Source organism: Thalassophryne amazonica, chromosome 12 (assembly GCF_902500255.1).
Source record: "Thalassophryne amazonica chromosome 12, fThaAma1.1, whole genome shotgun sequence".
NCBI lineage: Eukaryota > Metazoa > Chordata > Actinopteri > Batrachoidiformes > Batrachoididae > Thalassophryne > Thalassophryne amazonica.
In genome coordinates this window covers 71,424,883-71,441,179 of record NC_047114.1, presented here as the reverse complement: position 1 = coordinate 71,441,179, position 16,297 = coordinate 71,424,883, and the positions used below count along the sequence as shown (strand labels likewise).

Here is a 16,297-nt window from a genome sequence, read left to right as displayed (position 1 = left end):
AATGTGATTATTAACCATCAGATGACAAAGTAAAACCTCTTAAAACCTCAGTGAGGTTTACTAACTACTTTTGCACAGCGACTCCTGCTGGCCTCCATTACACATTTGTTACATTGAAATTATTTTCCATGTGAATTTTTAATTTCTTAGTCATTTAATACTTTCTGTAATGTGAATAAACTTTATGTTAAAGTGAAACTACAATTTAATTCCATTTATTAATTATTTATGTACATCATGATCCTCATCTGATCTTGGCTTACTAAACTTTTTTTGAGAACATCCGTATTTACACTACAACATAGAACATTTTCAGCGGGAAATTTATATAATAAAAGTTAGTGGGTAGCAGTTAGCAGTAGCTTCAAAATGTTTTCGCAGGTTATCGGTTCAACATAATCACATAACTTTTTAGTTAGCGGATATTGAAGCTAATTTTTCAGTTAGCTGTGCCCATCACTAGTCAAAACAGAAATAAATAAAGACAAGACAACTACACTTTTGACTCACCTGTCTTTGCCTGTCTCCTTCTTGAAGACCATGTCGCAGTAGTTCATCCTGTCCTCTGTGGTTACATAGATACGTGCGTGGGGGTAGTTTTCTGCTGCCTGTCGCAGCATGTTGTACACAATGCCCTTACCATCTTTTCTCATGTTCCGTAAAGGCCCCCAGACGACATAGACCGTATCATTGCCCTGTCCAAAGAAGTAGTGGGGCTTCTGTAGCAACAGCGGGACACTGGTGTGTGAAACAACTCGTAGCGTGGTTCGTAGGCCCACATCTTGTTCAAAACCCCGTGTGGGTGCATTGTTCATCCGCCAGATGCAAGAGGAGCGGTCGATATGTGGGCCAACAGCTTGTCCCAACATCTGACCAGAACTGGACACGATGCTGCAGAGCTCACAGTTCAGCTTCAGGGGCTGGAGGAGGAAGAACAATTAAATTACAAAAAGGTCATATTTGAAGAGTCTCTGTAGGTAAAGTGAGTTGTTGCTGTTCATGCTCCACAGAGAGGTTAGAGGTCAGGGTCAACCAAAAATCGCCACATTGACTGTCGTGACATAAGTATATGCATCATTTCTGCCACCTGAAGGGCAGGACTCTACAGTCAATGTGTCACCTAAAGATTATGGAAGTATAAGGAACAATAATTAATTTTTTATTGACTTCTAACAAGATCCACGGTAAGTTCATTATGACTGTGTTACAGCTCATACAGAGATGTACGTCATATCATCACAAGAAAGATCCAGGATGAAGGAAGTAAAACAGTATAAAATACTTTAGTGAATTGCTATTTGCGTTTAGAAGTTCAGAAGATTCATTTATTTTAATCTCCATTACCCAATTGTGCTGGATAGGTAGAAATGTCCTCCATCCCTAAGTAGCTGAAAATGAAAGAAATGAGGAATTGGTTAAGGAATTGCCTTTAAGCTCCTAAAGGCTCCTGCTCCTAAATACGTTTTGTAAATGTTTAAAAAGCTAAATTTTTAAGAAGGCAAAATTCCTAGTAGGTAACAAAGCAATAATTCACAGTAAAGACTGTAAATTATATCAGTTACTCAAAATACTGTAGTCACTTTATGCTCAGGAACAGGAAAAATCTTGAGTTTTCTAGTATTTAATGGCAATTGATATACAAAAATGCCCGTGGGTCCAAAAAAACAAAAAAAAAAAAACTAAAAAAAGTAAATTCTTCAGCTCTCCTGTCATGGTGCAAGACCTATAGATACGGGTTCCATCACTGTGTGCATGCCTCCACCTGTGTGCCCCCATGGCCTTCACTGCACAATTTAGTCAACACTGAACCATCACAAGCCAAAGATTTTAGGACATGAATTCATCACACCTGTTTACGTGAGTCAGATGACCATCTCTCGATCATACCCTGGCCCAACATGTAAAAATAAGCTGTGTGTGGGTGTTCCCATGGCCTTTGCTACACAAATACAACACCAAATCTTTCATCTCACCCCTCTCATGCAATTTAAGAGAAGGCTAAAGCTTGATGTACTTTTTCCTTTGTCAAATCTGAGTCAGTATTTTAAAATACCAAATGGTGTGGGAGCTGTAGAATTTAGGTTTGTGTGTTCATCCTTCCATGTATGCATCCAACTGTATGAACACTTTTTACTTTCCCCACTTTTTACTTTCCCCTTTCAACAACAAATCATCAAAGAATGCAGACCTAAACCTACTTTCCTGAGTCAAATAAGGTTTGATTCAAAACATCGGTGAGCTCCTGAATACTTGTTCCTCTACTCTGCAGAATACAATTCAATGGGAGCTATTTAGAGACCTTTTGTTGAAAACCAGGATTGCAGGAGACCTTCACAACAAGTTTAAGATTGAAATTGAATGTCCAATTTTCATGGATCTTTGCAAGCACAGCAATGACTGGTATTTTACTCGCCAAATCTGTCAAGCATTTTTAGTTTGTTGCTGCCACTGCCAGTGATTAACAAGGTGCAAAGATGTGGGTGTTTCACATCAAGGAGTTGGCACACAGGGAGTTTTAATATTTGGTGGAAAATGAATGTTAAATGGTGTGCTTTCGTGATGCCAACCAGAAAACCTCAAACAATGATTCTTCCAAAACAGCTGGAAAAGAAGCTACAAGTCAAGTCTGGGAGCATGCACTGGTGCTACGCTTTGCTGCATCTACATGAGACAACCCGTCCATCCCAACATCTGTCTGCTGCAGCCAAGTGAAGCGTGGGTGTCCCCTTGGCCATCTTCAGCTGCTGGAGTCCTCAACACTCAGGCACCTGCATGCTGGATCATGCACAGAGAAACACACCACATGGCCAAATGTCAAACCTGAAGCTCCCTCACAATGCAAAAAGATACTCATGATCCCCATTTCTGGAAGGCAGTGGTGTCCAAAGACATTCCAGAAAGGGCCAAGGCAGTGGTGTAAAAAGACATTCCAGAAAGGGCCAAGGTGGTGCAGTTTTTCTTTACAGTCACTGAACCCAGTAGGTGATTTCACTGATTAACTTGGGGGGGGAAGCAAAACTGCTTCCTGACGTGGACCCCGGAGGGAGGTGCTGTTCTCGGGCCTGGTCTGTTCGGTCGCCGGGAGGCTTCCCGTTGATGGGGGGGTACTGTTGTGTGTTGGGGGGTGTGGCTGGATATTTTGGTGTTCTTTTCTTTTCTTTGCTCTTCAGGTGGCATGGAAACTGATTTGTCTGTGGAGAAGGTGCTGGCTGAAGAGTCCTCACCCTCATCAACATCATGTGTAGCACCTGTGACTGGTGCTCACATGCAACCTTAAAGACTTTCAGCTGAAGCAGATAATTGGATGGCGTTCTGCATTTAAGTCATGTGTGATTCAAGCAGAACTGCCGGGAACTCGACCTTGTGATGTTCGTTTGTGAGACGCTGAGGACCGCGCCTGGGTTTGACACATCGAGCCCATGAAGCAGGGAAGGGTGAGGACACATGCTCTCAGCACACATTAAAGGTAATTAAGTGTTTGATTAATTGTTGATAGTAACTTGGTGTTTTGTTACACAGTATACTTGAATTGTGATGAGAATTGTGCAGCTTGCTTCTCACTGCTGTGGCGTGCGGATAAGTGATCCTCCACCTGTTGTGAGAAGCTGCTCATTTGCATAAAGTTAAAAAAGATACAGACCTGAATGTGTTGCTGATAGCGTGTGTCTTTTGAAAGATATGTTGTAACTGCTGACTTACGAGGTCTGTCCGTAAAGTATCGTACCTTTTTATTTTTTTCAAAAACTATATGGATTTCATTCATATGTTTTTACGTCAGACATGCTTGAACCCTTGTGCGCATGCGTGAGTTTTTCCACGCCTGTCAGTGACGTCATTCGCCTGTGAGCACGCCTTGTGGAAGGAGTGGTCCCGCCCCTCGTCGGATTTTCATTGTCTGGAAATGGCGGAATGAAAAGGACTTTTTTCCATCAGAATTTTTTCAGAAGCTGTTAGAGACTGGCACCTGGAAACACATTCGAAAAATTTATCTGGCTTTCAGTGAAAATTTTACGGGCTTCACAGAGAATAAGGACTTTAACTACAGGTTTAAGGACCCCTTTAAAGGACGGTCGGTGCGCCGCGCTGCGAGCTGCGATGATGCGGCACAAACCACTGGATCATTTCTAAGCTGATGGCTCTGTGGATACGAGACCGTCGTGTGCTCTTTCTCTGGTTATAACAAGACCTGGACATCAGCCATTTTCCAGCAGATTTCACTTTTAACAAGAGATTTTGTCATGGAAAGCCGCGCGGAGGCTTCGCGCGTCACGACCGATTCGCTGATGAAGCGAGACAAAGGAACACCTCCGTTTTGGCGTGTTAGAGGACAAGTTGGGACATGTCTATCTCGGCTTTCAGTGCTTACCAGTCGAGTGAGTATAAAAGAACTTGTGGAGAGCTGGACATGTCCCAACTTGTCCTCTAACACGCCGAAACGGAGGTTCCTTTGTCTCGCTTCATCAGCGAATCGGTCGTGACACGCGAAGCCTCCGCGCGGCTTTCCATGACAAAATCTCTTGTTAAAAGTGAAATCTGCCGGAAAATGGCTGATGTCCAGGTCTTGTGAAACCAGAGAAAGAGCACACGACGGTCTCGTATCCACAGAGCCATCAGCTTAGAAATGATCCAGTGGTTTGTGCCGCATTGTCGCAGCTCGCAGCGCGGCGCACCGACCGTCCTTTAAAGGGGTCCTTAAACCTGTAGTTAAAGTCCTTATTCTCTGTGAAGCCCGTAAAATTTTCACTGAAAGCCAGATAAATTTTTCGAATGGTTTCCACGTGCCAGTCTCTAACAGCTTCCGAAAAAATTCTGATGGAAAAAAGTCCTTTTCATTCCGCCATTTCCAGACAATGAAAATCCGACGAGGGGGCGGGACCACTCCTTCCACAAGGCGTGCTCACAGGTGAATGACGTCACTGACAGGCGTGGAAAAACTCACGCATGCGCACGAGGGTTCAAGCATGTCTGACATAAAAACATATGAATGAAATCCATATAGTTTTTGAAAAAAAATAAAAAGGTACGATACTTTACGGACAGACCTCGTACCTCACCTCTTCTTTGCTTCACAGAGAGTCGGTTTGTCGTGTCCACCTGGGGGGTGTTTGGCGGTGGTAGTGAGTCCAGGAGCGCCGGGCTTTGATCCTTGCGGGCGCTGGAGAGCGTACCAACAGTCACTCCACCAGAGGGACGCTGTTTTTTTTTTACACCTTTTATGCACAGTGGGTGTAATAAATATATTGTTTTGGAACCGCTTTTCTGGTTATTTGTAGCGCTGGGTTCCGTCTGACGCAAGTCCGCTCCTCAACCCGCGTCGACACAACATAATATACATTTTGAAATTTTCTGCCTCTAACTTGGTCTGGCTTCTTTGAAAATGTCAACTTCTATAGAGCATTATCAAATAATACTGCTATAATATTTTTTATATTGGATCCAAATAAGATGCTGCTCCATCCGATGATGAAAGTGCGTACACGCTCTGTACATACATAAAAAGGTATTTTTCAAAATATGTTAATCAGATGCTGTAAAGTTCTGAAATGTAAACAACTGTAACCAACTCATTTAAAATTGGGCCATTGCTCTAGTTGTATTTTGTTGTATTTTGTTGTTTCAGACACTAAAGCTGTCACATAGTTAATTTTCAATTTGATAGAGTGTACATTGACATGTGTGAATGGACTGACTGCTTTACATCACCTGTTATTGTGATTTGTTGCAATGTTCCTTCTTCTGCAAAACTATAATACATTCTAATATTTACTTTAACTGATTGACCAATTACTTGTGTGCCTTTTTGTGTGTGTGACCAACATTAAAAAGTGTCAGGTTTTAGCCCTGGACCTGCCCAGAATCTGGTTTTGTCCCCAGTCTCCATCCATTTCCCTGTCTTGGTCCTTCTGTTTAGCTCTGAGTGTTTATTTTCTGTTTCTTACACTTTAGTTGGTTTTATGATTTGTTACACTTTACCCACGTTAAGTTTGGTTCTAGTTTAGTCTCTGTTTCTTATTTTGTCATTCTGTGTTATCAAGTTAGGATTGAGAATTATTACACGTCAGCCACTTATTGAGTTCCGTTCTAGTTTAGTCTTTGTCCCATTTCTGCTTATTCAGTCACTCTGTTTTGAGCACATTAGTTCCCTCAGGTTTTTCTTACACTCCTGCCACATGTTGAGTTCTTATCTAGTTTGATACAGCCTTTAATTTTCTGTTTTGTTTCTGTCTTTTCATTTGTTGATTCTGTTTTTCACTTTTGGATTTTAGGAATTGTTTAACATTTGTTCTGTCACATTCCTCTCCTTGCTGCTTTTGTCTGACACGCCCACCTGTCACTCCACTCTTGTCTCACTCAGCCACGCCTTCTTTCCTGCACCTGCTTCTCATCATGCCCTGATTATCCTCTGCTTTTAAACCCCTTGTCTTCCACCACTCACTGCTAGTTTGTTGTGCATACTGCCTCGTTCCAAGCCTCTCGTGTTTTCTGCCATAGCCTGTTTTTCTTGCCGTGTATGACCTTCGCCTGTTTGACCTTGCCTTTTGCCTGAGCCAGTTAACCTGCTTCTCTGTGCCTGAACCCTGCTTGTTTGTTGGACTCCGTTTTTGCCTTCTCTGATATACCTGTTTGCCCGTGCTGGAACTCTGCTCATTACTGACCACGCCGCCACCTCACGACGGTCTGTACCTCCGCCTGTCTGCTTGTGACTCTGTGTATCAACCAGAGCCTGTTTTTGAATTAAACCTTTTTCCTAAATCCCTCCTCTGAGCCCATGAGTCTGCATTTGTGTCCACCTGCCTGTCCGTGCATTCAAATCAATACTAATAGTTCGGTTATATGTAATAAAGATAAATTTTTTAGCAGTTTGTCGGTTTATCGTCATAAAAGATAACCTTTTTCAGTTTCTGATTAATGGTGTAATCGAAGCTTAACTTTTTTCGTTAGCTGTGCCCACCATGGATGATTGTATCATTCAACTCCACTGTTTGGTGTAAAGAGGCTAAATTCCGACAGCTGTTCAGACTCCAAATACTTAACATACCCAACTGTAAGAAAAGCTCTCCTTCCCATTAAATGAAATATGTAATCCTCCCAAATCTCTACAAGTTGCAGTGAATGCATGAGAGGTCATTAAAGGTTTGTAGCTCAGTTCTAATTTTGGGTGCCGTCCTCGCTACAACCTAGCTTCTGCTCAGGGGTCAACAAGCAGGGAAGGACCCACTGCGACTACACCATGAACACGTTTAGGCAATCATAGATCGTTTTAATGGCACCTACAGACAACGTTGCCTCGATACTCTGCCTACACTTTGAATCATATGATTCAATGCAATTGCACACAGTTGTGCAGACAAAAGAAAACTAATACCTGAAGTCTGTCACTATGATTACTGGGATTTGAGAGTGAATGTATTTAGGAAGTGAAAAACAAGCTACAAAGTTGAAAGCACAGATTTCCCACCAAACCCAAAAGATGTTGTTAGGTAATGCAAAACTGTTGAATGATTATTTTGAGCTGGGCGAGAAATTCTTGAGAGCAGCCGTTTGGAAGAATGAGGGCTTGACAGTTATAACCAGCGGATTTTAACACCACTGCCAAGGAGTAAATGCTTCTTTTTTTCATACAGTGTTGTACAACTATAATCTGAAGTGACTTGGTCACATCCAATTCACAGCTAAATTTGTAGCAGATGATCACTGACAGGTTACATTACTGCTGATGCTGCACAGAGCATTATGGCTGCATTTGTTCTTCTTTGTTTTGGCACAGTTACATAATCCATCTTTGTCTGACTCGCACCAGTATAAGTGCATTACTTGACATTGCAGGCTGTTGACTCCAATTATGCAGCAGACAGTCCGTCTGGCATTTTACATTGTAACCTGCTTTGCCCAAATATTTGAGGTTGTATCCCACAGAGCAGTGCGATAGCATAAAGAAACAAGAGTTTAAACTCGTCTAAAACATCAGCACAGTTTGTAGACAGGAGAAGCTATCCTGCTCTGCAGAGAGATTTGAATTCTACACCACCTACAGTTAAAATGTCAAATCTCTCTCTCTCTCTCTCTCTCTCTCTCTCTCTCTCTCTCTCTCTCTCCTCACACCCATGTGAGAGAGAGACAGAGAGAGAGAGAATCTTTGGAATATTTACATGTAAAATTAAATTTTCTTTCAAGTCAAACAAGTGACCACATCTGATGTTGCTTCTGAGCCTCAAATACAACAGTAGCGAGTTAGTGGATGAAATCGATGCATAAACTTCTCACAAAACAGCCCACACAGAGATGGCAGAAACCAGGATTTCAGAGTTTTGAAATGTTCAAAACTATATTACAGCATTTTATTTCAAGTCACTATTTATGCAGTATGAATACCATGGATCTCTCAAATCTGGTTCACTACACATAACCACAATCATGGAGAAGACTGCTGACTTGACAGTTGTCCAGAAGATGCTCACGGACACTTTCCACAAGGAGGTTAATCCACAGAAGGTCACTGCTAAAAGCTCTGGCTGTTCAGAGTTCTGGATCAATGAATATTCATGGAAAGTTGACTGGAGGGCAAAAGTGTGGTCAGAAAAGATGCAAAAGCAACAGGGATGACTGCAGCTTTGAGAAGATTGTAAAGCAAAGCTGATTCAAGAATTTCGGGGAGCTTTACAAGGAGTGGACTGAGGCTGTATTCAGTGCAACAAGAGCTACCACTCACAGACGTGTCCAGGAAATGGGCTACAAGTTTTCTATTCCTGGTGCCAAGCCACTCCTGAACCAGAGACAACGTCATGGGTGGCTGAAGCCTATCCCAACAGTCACAGGGCGAGAGGCAGGGTACTCCCTGGACAGGACGCCAGTGTACTGCAGGGCCACATATAGACAGACACATTCACACTCAAACACACACGCAGTCAAGTAAGTAGCCGCAGATTTAACTTTGTCTTGTTGTTAGTACAATCACAAACAGCACAGCATGTTCCCGAGCTGCACTAGGACGTTTTTAAATGTTACGGGAGCAGATCATCATTTAGAAAAGAAAACAATAAACCGATACGGGAAACAAAAACCACTACTAAACAATGGTTCACTGCTACTTCCAGTGTCTCACAGGAATTTGCACCCATAATCACTTCTATAGCAATGCCCCCAGGAATAAGGTGGGTAAGTGTAAAAGCACATGCACTTTTCAGTGTAGGAGCCGAGGTTCAAATCCTACCAGGGCCAAGTTTTCAGTAAGAGTTCTTTAAGCTACATAAGGCTAGGGGCACACATGGGTATTGATGTCTTTGAGCAAGACACTAAATCCAAAATCAGCATGTCAACAACCAAATATGAAAGAAGGAAGTTTCATCATTTCTCCACTGTTTAATTGTTTCTTAGGACAAGAAGAAGTAGCAAATGTCATACAGGCCTGTTGCTTATCCACAGATACTGTAGTATGAAGTGAATGAGTCTGTAACCCCCGTGGATGTGATGCCAGTCCATCAGAGGTTACTTCCCTTGCCAAGACCAGTACACATTTCCAGCTAGGCAACCAGAAACAGGCTGCGTGAAGCACAGACTGGGAACTGAACACTGGTCTATATATTGGGAGTCCAACTCGCATCCCACAGTGCCACCAGACTGGAGGCAGAGTTACACAAAGATGAACAATTGATTTTGGTGGAGGGATTAAACAAAAATTACAAGCAACAAATTTTTTTCACTGGATCCACAAAAAGAGGAGTAGCCAAGAAACTGTCAACATATTTTAGGCACAAAAGTAGACATTCAGCTCAGTTTACTTTTTAGTTATTCCTATAGTTGATGCGGGCACTGATTTGAAGGCTTGGCTTTCCACTTCTTTGTGCTTTCAGTGACAGTTTTCTTCTCAGTACAGTATTGTATTACCTTTTTCTGCTGCAGGGACCAATAAAGCATCAGCTCATCTTCTCATACCTTACAGTGCAATATCGTCCTTTAAAGGAAAAATAATTTCACAAGAATCATTTTGGTGACACATTCATAATATACACACACACACACACACACACACACACACACACACACACACACACTGGATCCTGGTGTTATGAGGCTATATTATCTACTTAGAGTGGTATTTTTATAAAACCACAAAGTCATTTCATCTAAAAGCATTATTAGATGTGTACAGGCTGATACTTGACTAGTAATGCAAGTATGTGTTTGGGATAGTTTGCACAGCAGACCAGAAATGCATTGTTGCACTCCTGTGGCGGCAGGCTAAGCGCTGTGTCTACCCATGTGGCTACCTTCTCTGTAGAATAGGTGATTGCTGTGAGACACTTCACAAAAAGAGGATCTCCTGTATGGAGAAAAGGGCATGTTATGAACTAAGCTACCAAAATGGCAAAACTTTATATGTAAAATCAGTCAGTGATTAACAAATAACTTATTTTATTTAGTTTATTTGTTAACTTGGGGCAACTGTTTGTTGTGATTTGGCGCTATATAAATAAAATTGATTGATTGATTGATTGATACTAAGTGAAAATAATGAACTTTAAATTTTTTTTTTTAAATATACCCTGCGTGCTTGTGGTGCAGCAGTGTGTTATTATGGCTGTTGGAAGAGGATTTTGGTTGGGGGTGCTGCAGCGGGGTGACCCACTGAGCTGACAAAGACTATGCACAATATTTAAACAGCAAAAACTTTGGTACATTTCATTTAAAATTTCTACTCTGTGACAGGACACACACACACACACACACACACACACACACATTATCAGCATTTAAATCAAAAGATGCTAGAAAAAAAAGGCAAGCAAGTGTTGCAACTAATGTTTCCAGATTCTCTTATAGGTTACAGCACTGAAACGCTTAAAAATTTCAAACATTAAACTTTCATGCAAATAAAAATGGGGAAACAATTTTAAATGTTGTCATATATTTTTTTAATTTAGTTTGTTTTTAGATATTTGTTATCTGGCACGGGGAGCTGTGACATCCGTTTTTCCAGCAGGAGGTGCTGCAGTGCCCCCATTGCCCACAGCTATCAGTGTTGTAACCACTTGCTAGTTCGTGTGTTTGTGTACAAAATAATCTGTAAATAGGTGAGTAGATTTTCCCCAACCTTTACTGGAATATTCCTTGGCTGATGTATCCAGATCATTGACCTTTGAAAACTTTTATTATTCACCACTGAAAGCTTTAAAGCTGCTGTCATAAAAACGACTTTTTAAGAAATCTAGCTTGGACATGGGGTTGCTGGCAAATTATTGACCCTTTTCTCATTTATCTTTTTTTCCCACAAGTCACTGAAAAAGTGTTTTCTGTGCAACTTGTTGCATATTTGTCAAGAATTTGTCTTTTGGAATCTTTACCAAGCTAGGGACTTTAATCTGCACAAAAGTGACTCATGATTGACATATTTTAGTGGCTCTGAGAGGGGTTAAGAAGGATTTGTCGCTTCTGAAAGGCAGCGAAGCAAAGGATGGAAGCAGCGGGTTGGAACAGTGCTTCATTTCTTCAAGCTTCAAAGTGATGCACATCATCGGTACTCTCAGATGAAGCGGTGTCCAGTGGTGGGGATTTTTAATCAGGCTGCTCGGGCTCTGTAAGGTCCACAGGCGGACTTGAATGCTGAGAGGAGGACTGCTGCGGACCGCTCTTCTTGCACGTGATTAACCTCTGGGTACCGAAACTTGGCACCGAAAGACGAGGCATGTTTCGATACTCGGTACTACCAAAGCATTTCGGTTGGTGCCACAAAAAAAACGAAGTTCGGTACCCAGCCCTAGTCTCCATGGTTGGAAAAAAGATCCCTCTTGCTCGCCATCACTCTCCATCACTGCGCATTGGACTCCAACAGGTGTGCGAGTGTACTGAACTGTTTAAAACACTCACAAAAGTTGTCTGACCAGTTAACAGATACATGAGTCTTGATAAACTCTCACGTCTCAACCTTGATCCTATGGGTCGTAATAGACTTTCAATTGACTCTGCATGGGGTTGAATCAATGATTGCGTATATTAACATATTTTTCCACTCGCACAAGCAGTCGCAATGTAAGTTTGGTGTAAACACAAATAACAGATCACAATGGAGACCAGCCAAGACTTGTGAGAGTTGGCAATACGTCATGATCTTGTAAGTCTTATAGGTCCCAGTCCAGTGTATACGAGGCATTATTGGTCTTGCTACTATCATCTTTCTTATATCTTGAAATCTGACTATCATCCTCTTCCAACATAGTATTATGTGCACGCACAGGGTATGCATCACCCCTCTGATGCCTTTCATTTTATCTTGTACTGATAGTGCACCAAAAAAAAAACCAAAAAAAAAACAGTAACTGCAAAGAAGCCCGCTCGTACTGCAGATTGAAATGATCTGACATTCCAAATGCGAATCAAATGACCAACCCAATGTTCTTCCCCTGCTAATAGTTTTACTAACATCCTCAGAGTGTCATTATAGCATGAGGATGTAAATGCAAATGTATTTTAAGACTGCACTTTGCCTTCGGCTCTCGATTGCTTCTCTCCCTAAAATGACTGCCTCATGTCTCTGATTCCTTCTTCCCTTCTGCGATGACCTTTTCGCTCTTCCAGTGTGACCGGTTTTGACCTGATGAAACATCACCCATAATGCCGAGCTAATTGTGTTTCCAGTTTCCAGTGGCTTCGATTGATAAGATAATTTCACAGTAATTATAAGCTTTCAGTCCAGAAATGTAATGCTTGTTCAGATACAGATTCTTAGGTTGGAAGGAGAGTAACGCTCTCAGTGCAGATCTCTAATGCCGGAATAACAGCTTCATGTGATGAGAAACACAATGAATCCTCTTGCTCGCTTTCCTCATTGTTGCACGGAAAGCATGAAACTGGAGTTATGTGGTGAAGCTGCAAAACACTGTTTCAGTCTCCTACATCAGCCAACACATTCCCACTATCTCCAATTTCTTCACTTGACATCCTGTACACAATGCAATTATAGATACAGTCATGTCCTGCACTCGCTGTAAACAAAATGCTTTGCACTGCTGTGGAATAATTTGACTTTCGAAGCTCAAGCTGTTCGCTCTTCAATCACAAAGTAGATTTCACCAGAAAAGAGCAATAAACGGTGCTTTCTTATTTTCAGCCTCATTTGATATAATTTAAGAATATATAACACAATGCTAAAATACCCTTGGCCATATGAGCATTGTGCTCTTTATCATTTGCTAGTGTTTAATAAATTACTAAGATCCTATTGTCTTACATACAATTTGTACATGTTCAATAAAGACATTCTATCAATCAATCAATCACAATATTTACATTTTAACAGCATCTGCAGGAGCCCTTGCATGTGCATGTCCATGCACTTCTGACAAGAGTGAAAGTTGTGCAAATCAAGGAATATTTGTAGATCACCCACTGTGCATTTGCAGGTATTAGTGAGACAAGTTTAACTCCATAGGAAGTTAGCTTTGAGTTAGTGGAAGTTAGCGTGCATGCTGACATCTGCAAAATGTCTTATAAATCACTCCAGAGATGTTATTAGGTTCCAAAAACAGCATTTTCAGTTTTAAAAGTGTTTATTTCTCGCTAGTTTTTACACAATATATAAGAAAGTTGCTACTTCTAGCTAAAAATTAACCAGGCAGTGACGTCACCATGCTAACATCCACTAAATGTTTTGTAAATCCTTCCAGAGATGTTATCAGGTTAGAGCCCGGTCACACGGCACATGCCGCTAGCTGAACGAAGGAAAAAAGTCACAAAGTCACAAATCGCCGAGAAAAAGTGGACGAATGAACCTGCACTTCTCCCATCACCAAAAAGCCTACGAGTCCAGAACGCATAAAAGAACGAAACAAAACCGAAACTAACAAAAGAAAAACAAAGCGAACAACGACCTTGATGCTTTAAACAAAATCAAAACAAATGTCATAATACAATTCTTACAAAACAAGTCAGTGATCAATTATCCCAGCTCCATCTTCGTAACTTTGAACTGGGGGACAAACCTCACACGTTGTTGGCTCGTCAGCTTCGGGGACAACAAGCCAGCGGAGCTATACATTGCATCAGATCTAGTACTGGGGAAAGGCTTACCAACCCCAAAGCAATAAATAAACGATCTGTAGAATTTTATCAGGAGTTATATAAATCTAAAGCTAGTGGTGAGGTGGATGCATGGCTTAACGATCTTCCCATCCCAAGACTAGGTGATGACTCGCGTAAAGCTTTAAATGCCACAGTGACTATAACCGAAATAACAGATGCTGTTAACTCATTTAACACAGGTAAAGCGCCTGGACCGGATGGCTTTGGACCCGGATTTTATAAGAAATTTGCCAAACAGATATCCCCGCTCCTGCTTAGAATGCTATCTTGCTCTACTGACGAAAAGACATTACCTTCAACATTATATAATGCTGATATTGCTCTTTTGCTTAAACCAGATAAAGATGATACCAACCCAGCTTCATACCGTCCTATCTCCATGCTCAATCTGGATTTTAAGATTTTTACAAAAATATTAGCAAACAGGTTGAATAAGTGCATTGAATCTATTGTTCATATAGATCAGACAGGATTCATCCCTAATAGATATTCTTTCTTTAATACCTTTAATATTGAATATTATGCAATATAAATTTTCTTCAGCTTCAAAAAAGGGTATATTATTTTTGGATGCGGAGAAAGCTTTTGATCAAGTGGAGTGGAGATACCTATTTAAAGTTTTAGAAAGGTTTGGTTTGGGTGATTCTTTTGTATCTTGGGTGCGTTTAGTTTATCTGTGCCCGACTGCTTCAATTGTTACTAATCAGGATAAGTCACAATCTTTCTGCCTTGGAAGGGGGTCACGCCAGGGGTGTCCCCTGTCCCCGTTACTCTTTGCATTGGCCATAGAACCATTAGCAATTAATATAAGAGAAGACGCAATAATTAAACCCATAACAATTGCTGGAGTAGATCATAAAATATCGCTTTACGCTGATTACATTGCAATTTTTGTGTTGGACCCTGAACAGTCTGTTCCACGTGTACTTGAAATAATAAATAGCTTTAGCACTGTGTCTGGGTACACTATCAATTGGCAGAAGAGTGACCTGGTATCCCTTAATGGAGATTTAGATCCTGAGTTTGTGTCCTTCACTCAATTTAACACATCTTCAAATGTAGTTAAATACTTAGGTATTAAAATCACAAAAAATCCAAAATCACTTTTTAAATATATTTTTATTGAGAGACTGGATGCGTTAAAGAAAAACATAGAGAAATGGAGAACATTACCCTTATCAATGACAGGCCGGGTGAATACAATTAAGATGGTGTCACTAGTTTGTTTGTCTCCTTAGTTTGGGTCTCATTAACATCAGATCATTGTCTCTGAAGTCATTGCTGGTGAATGACTTAATTGCGGATCATCGTCTGGATATGCTTGGATTATGTGAAACCTGGATTAAATCCACAGCTGTCCTTCCTCTGAATGAGGCCTGCCCACCGGAGTACACTTTTAGTCACGTTTCACGTGATGTGAAGAAAGGCGGGGGTGTTGCTTTTATTTATAAATCCAGGTTTACTTTAGTAACTGTTGGGGGTCATAAATATAACTCATTTGAGCATCTGATTCTCCGTTATGCCCATGATGCTAAGTACTCTCAAGGTCATAAAACTGGAAATCAGCTATGTTATACTGTCACTGTCTACAGGCCTCCTGGCCCATATTCTAATTTTTTAGTTATTTTTAGTTCATTCATGGTTCAACGCATATCAGTGGTAATACTCTGGATTTGGTTCTTGCACGTGGCCTTGTTGTCACAAATATCAACATCCTGCCTCTTGCATCAGTGGTCTCTGACCACTCGCTTGTTAGGTTTACAATTACGCTGCCGTGTTTAGTGGAGCAACAACCTTGCCTATCATTGTGGCGACAAATCAAACCTTCAACTCTGACTGAACTCGAAGCGAGACTACCTGAAATCCTAACTTCAAGTTTGATGAAATTTCAGTCAGTAGACAGTCTTGCAGATAGCCTGAATTTAGTGCTAAAAACCACACTTGATAAGATTGCGCCTCCTCTATTAAAGCCATGCCTTCCCAAAGCACAGATACCCTGGTTCAACAGTTATTTGCGTGACCTTAGGAAGAAGGCTAGAGGGTTGGAACGGAAATGGCGCAGTTCCAAACTAGAGGTGTTTCACCTTGCGTGGCGTGAAGCTATTTTAGATTATAAGCATGCTTTATTGGCTACGAAGCAGGCCTATTACTCTGAATTGATCAACAAAAACAAGCATAACTCAAAGTTCTTGTTTGATACGGTGGCATTTCTTATTCATGG

At 41.1% G+C, this 16,297-nt stretch overlaps 1 protein-coding gene across 1 annotated transcript in view; it reads right to left on the bottom strand.

Annotated features, from left to right (window-relative positions):
- st6galnac3 (ST6 (alpha-N-acetyl-neuraminyl-2,3-beta-galactosyl-1,3)-N-acetylgalactosaminide alpha-2,6-sialyltransferase 3) overlaps positions 1-16,297 on the bottom strand; it is a 256,666-nt gene that overhangs the window by 133,297 nt on the left and 107,072 nt on the right. The window contains exons 3-4 of the mRNA XM_034182873.1: positions 7,367-7,373; positions 511-920 (exon numbers count right to left, since the gene is read on the bottom strand). Coding sequence (XP_034038764.1) covers positions 511-920; positions 7,367-7,373 — 417 coding nt within the window. The remainder of the gene's footprint in view (positions 1-510; positions 921-7,366; positions 7,374-16,297) is intronic.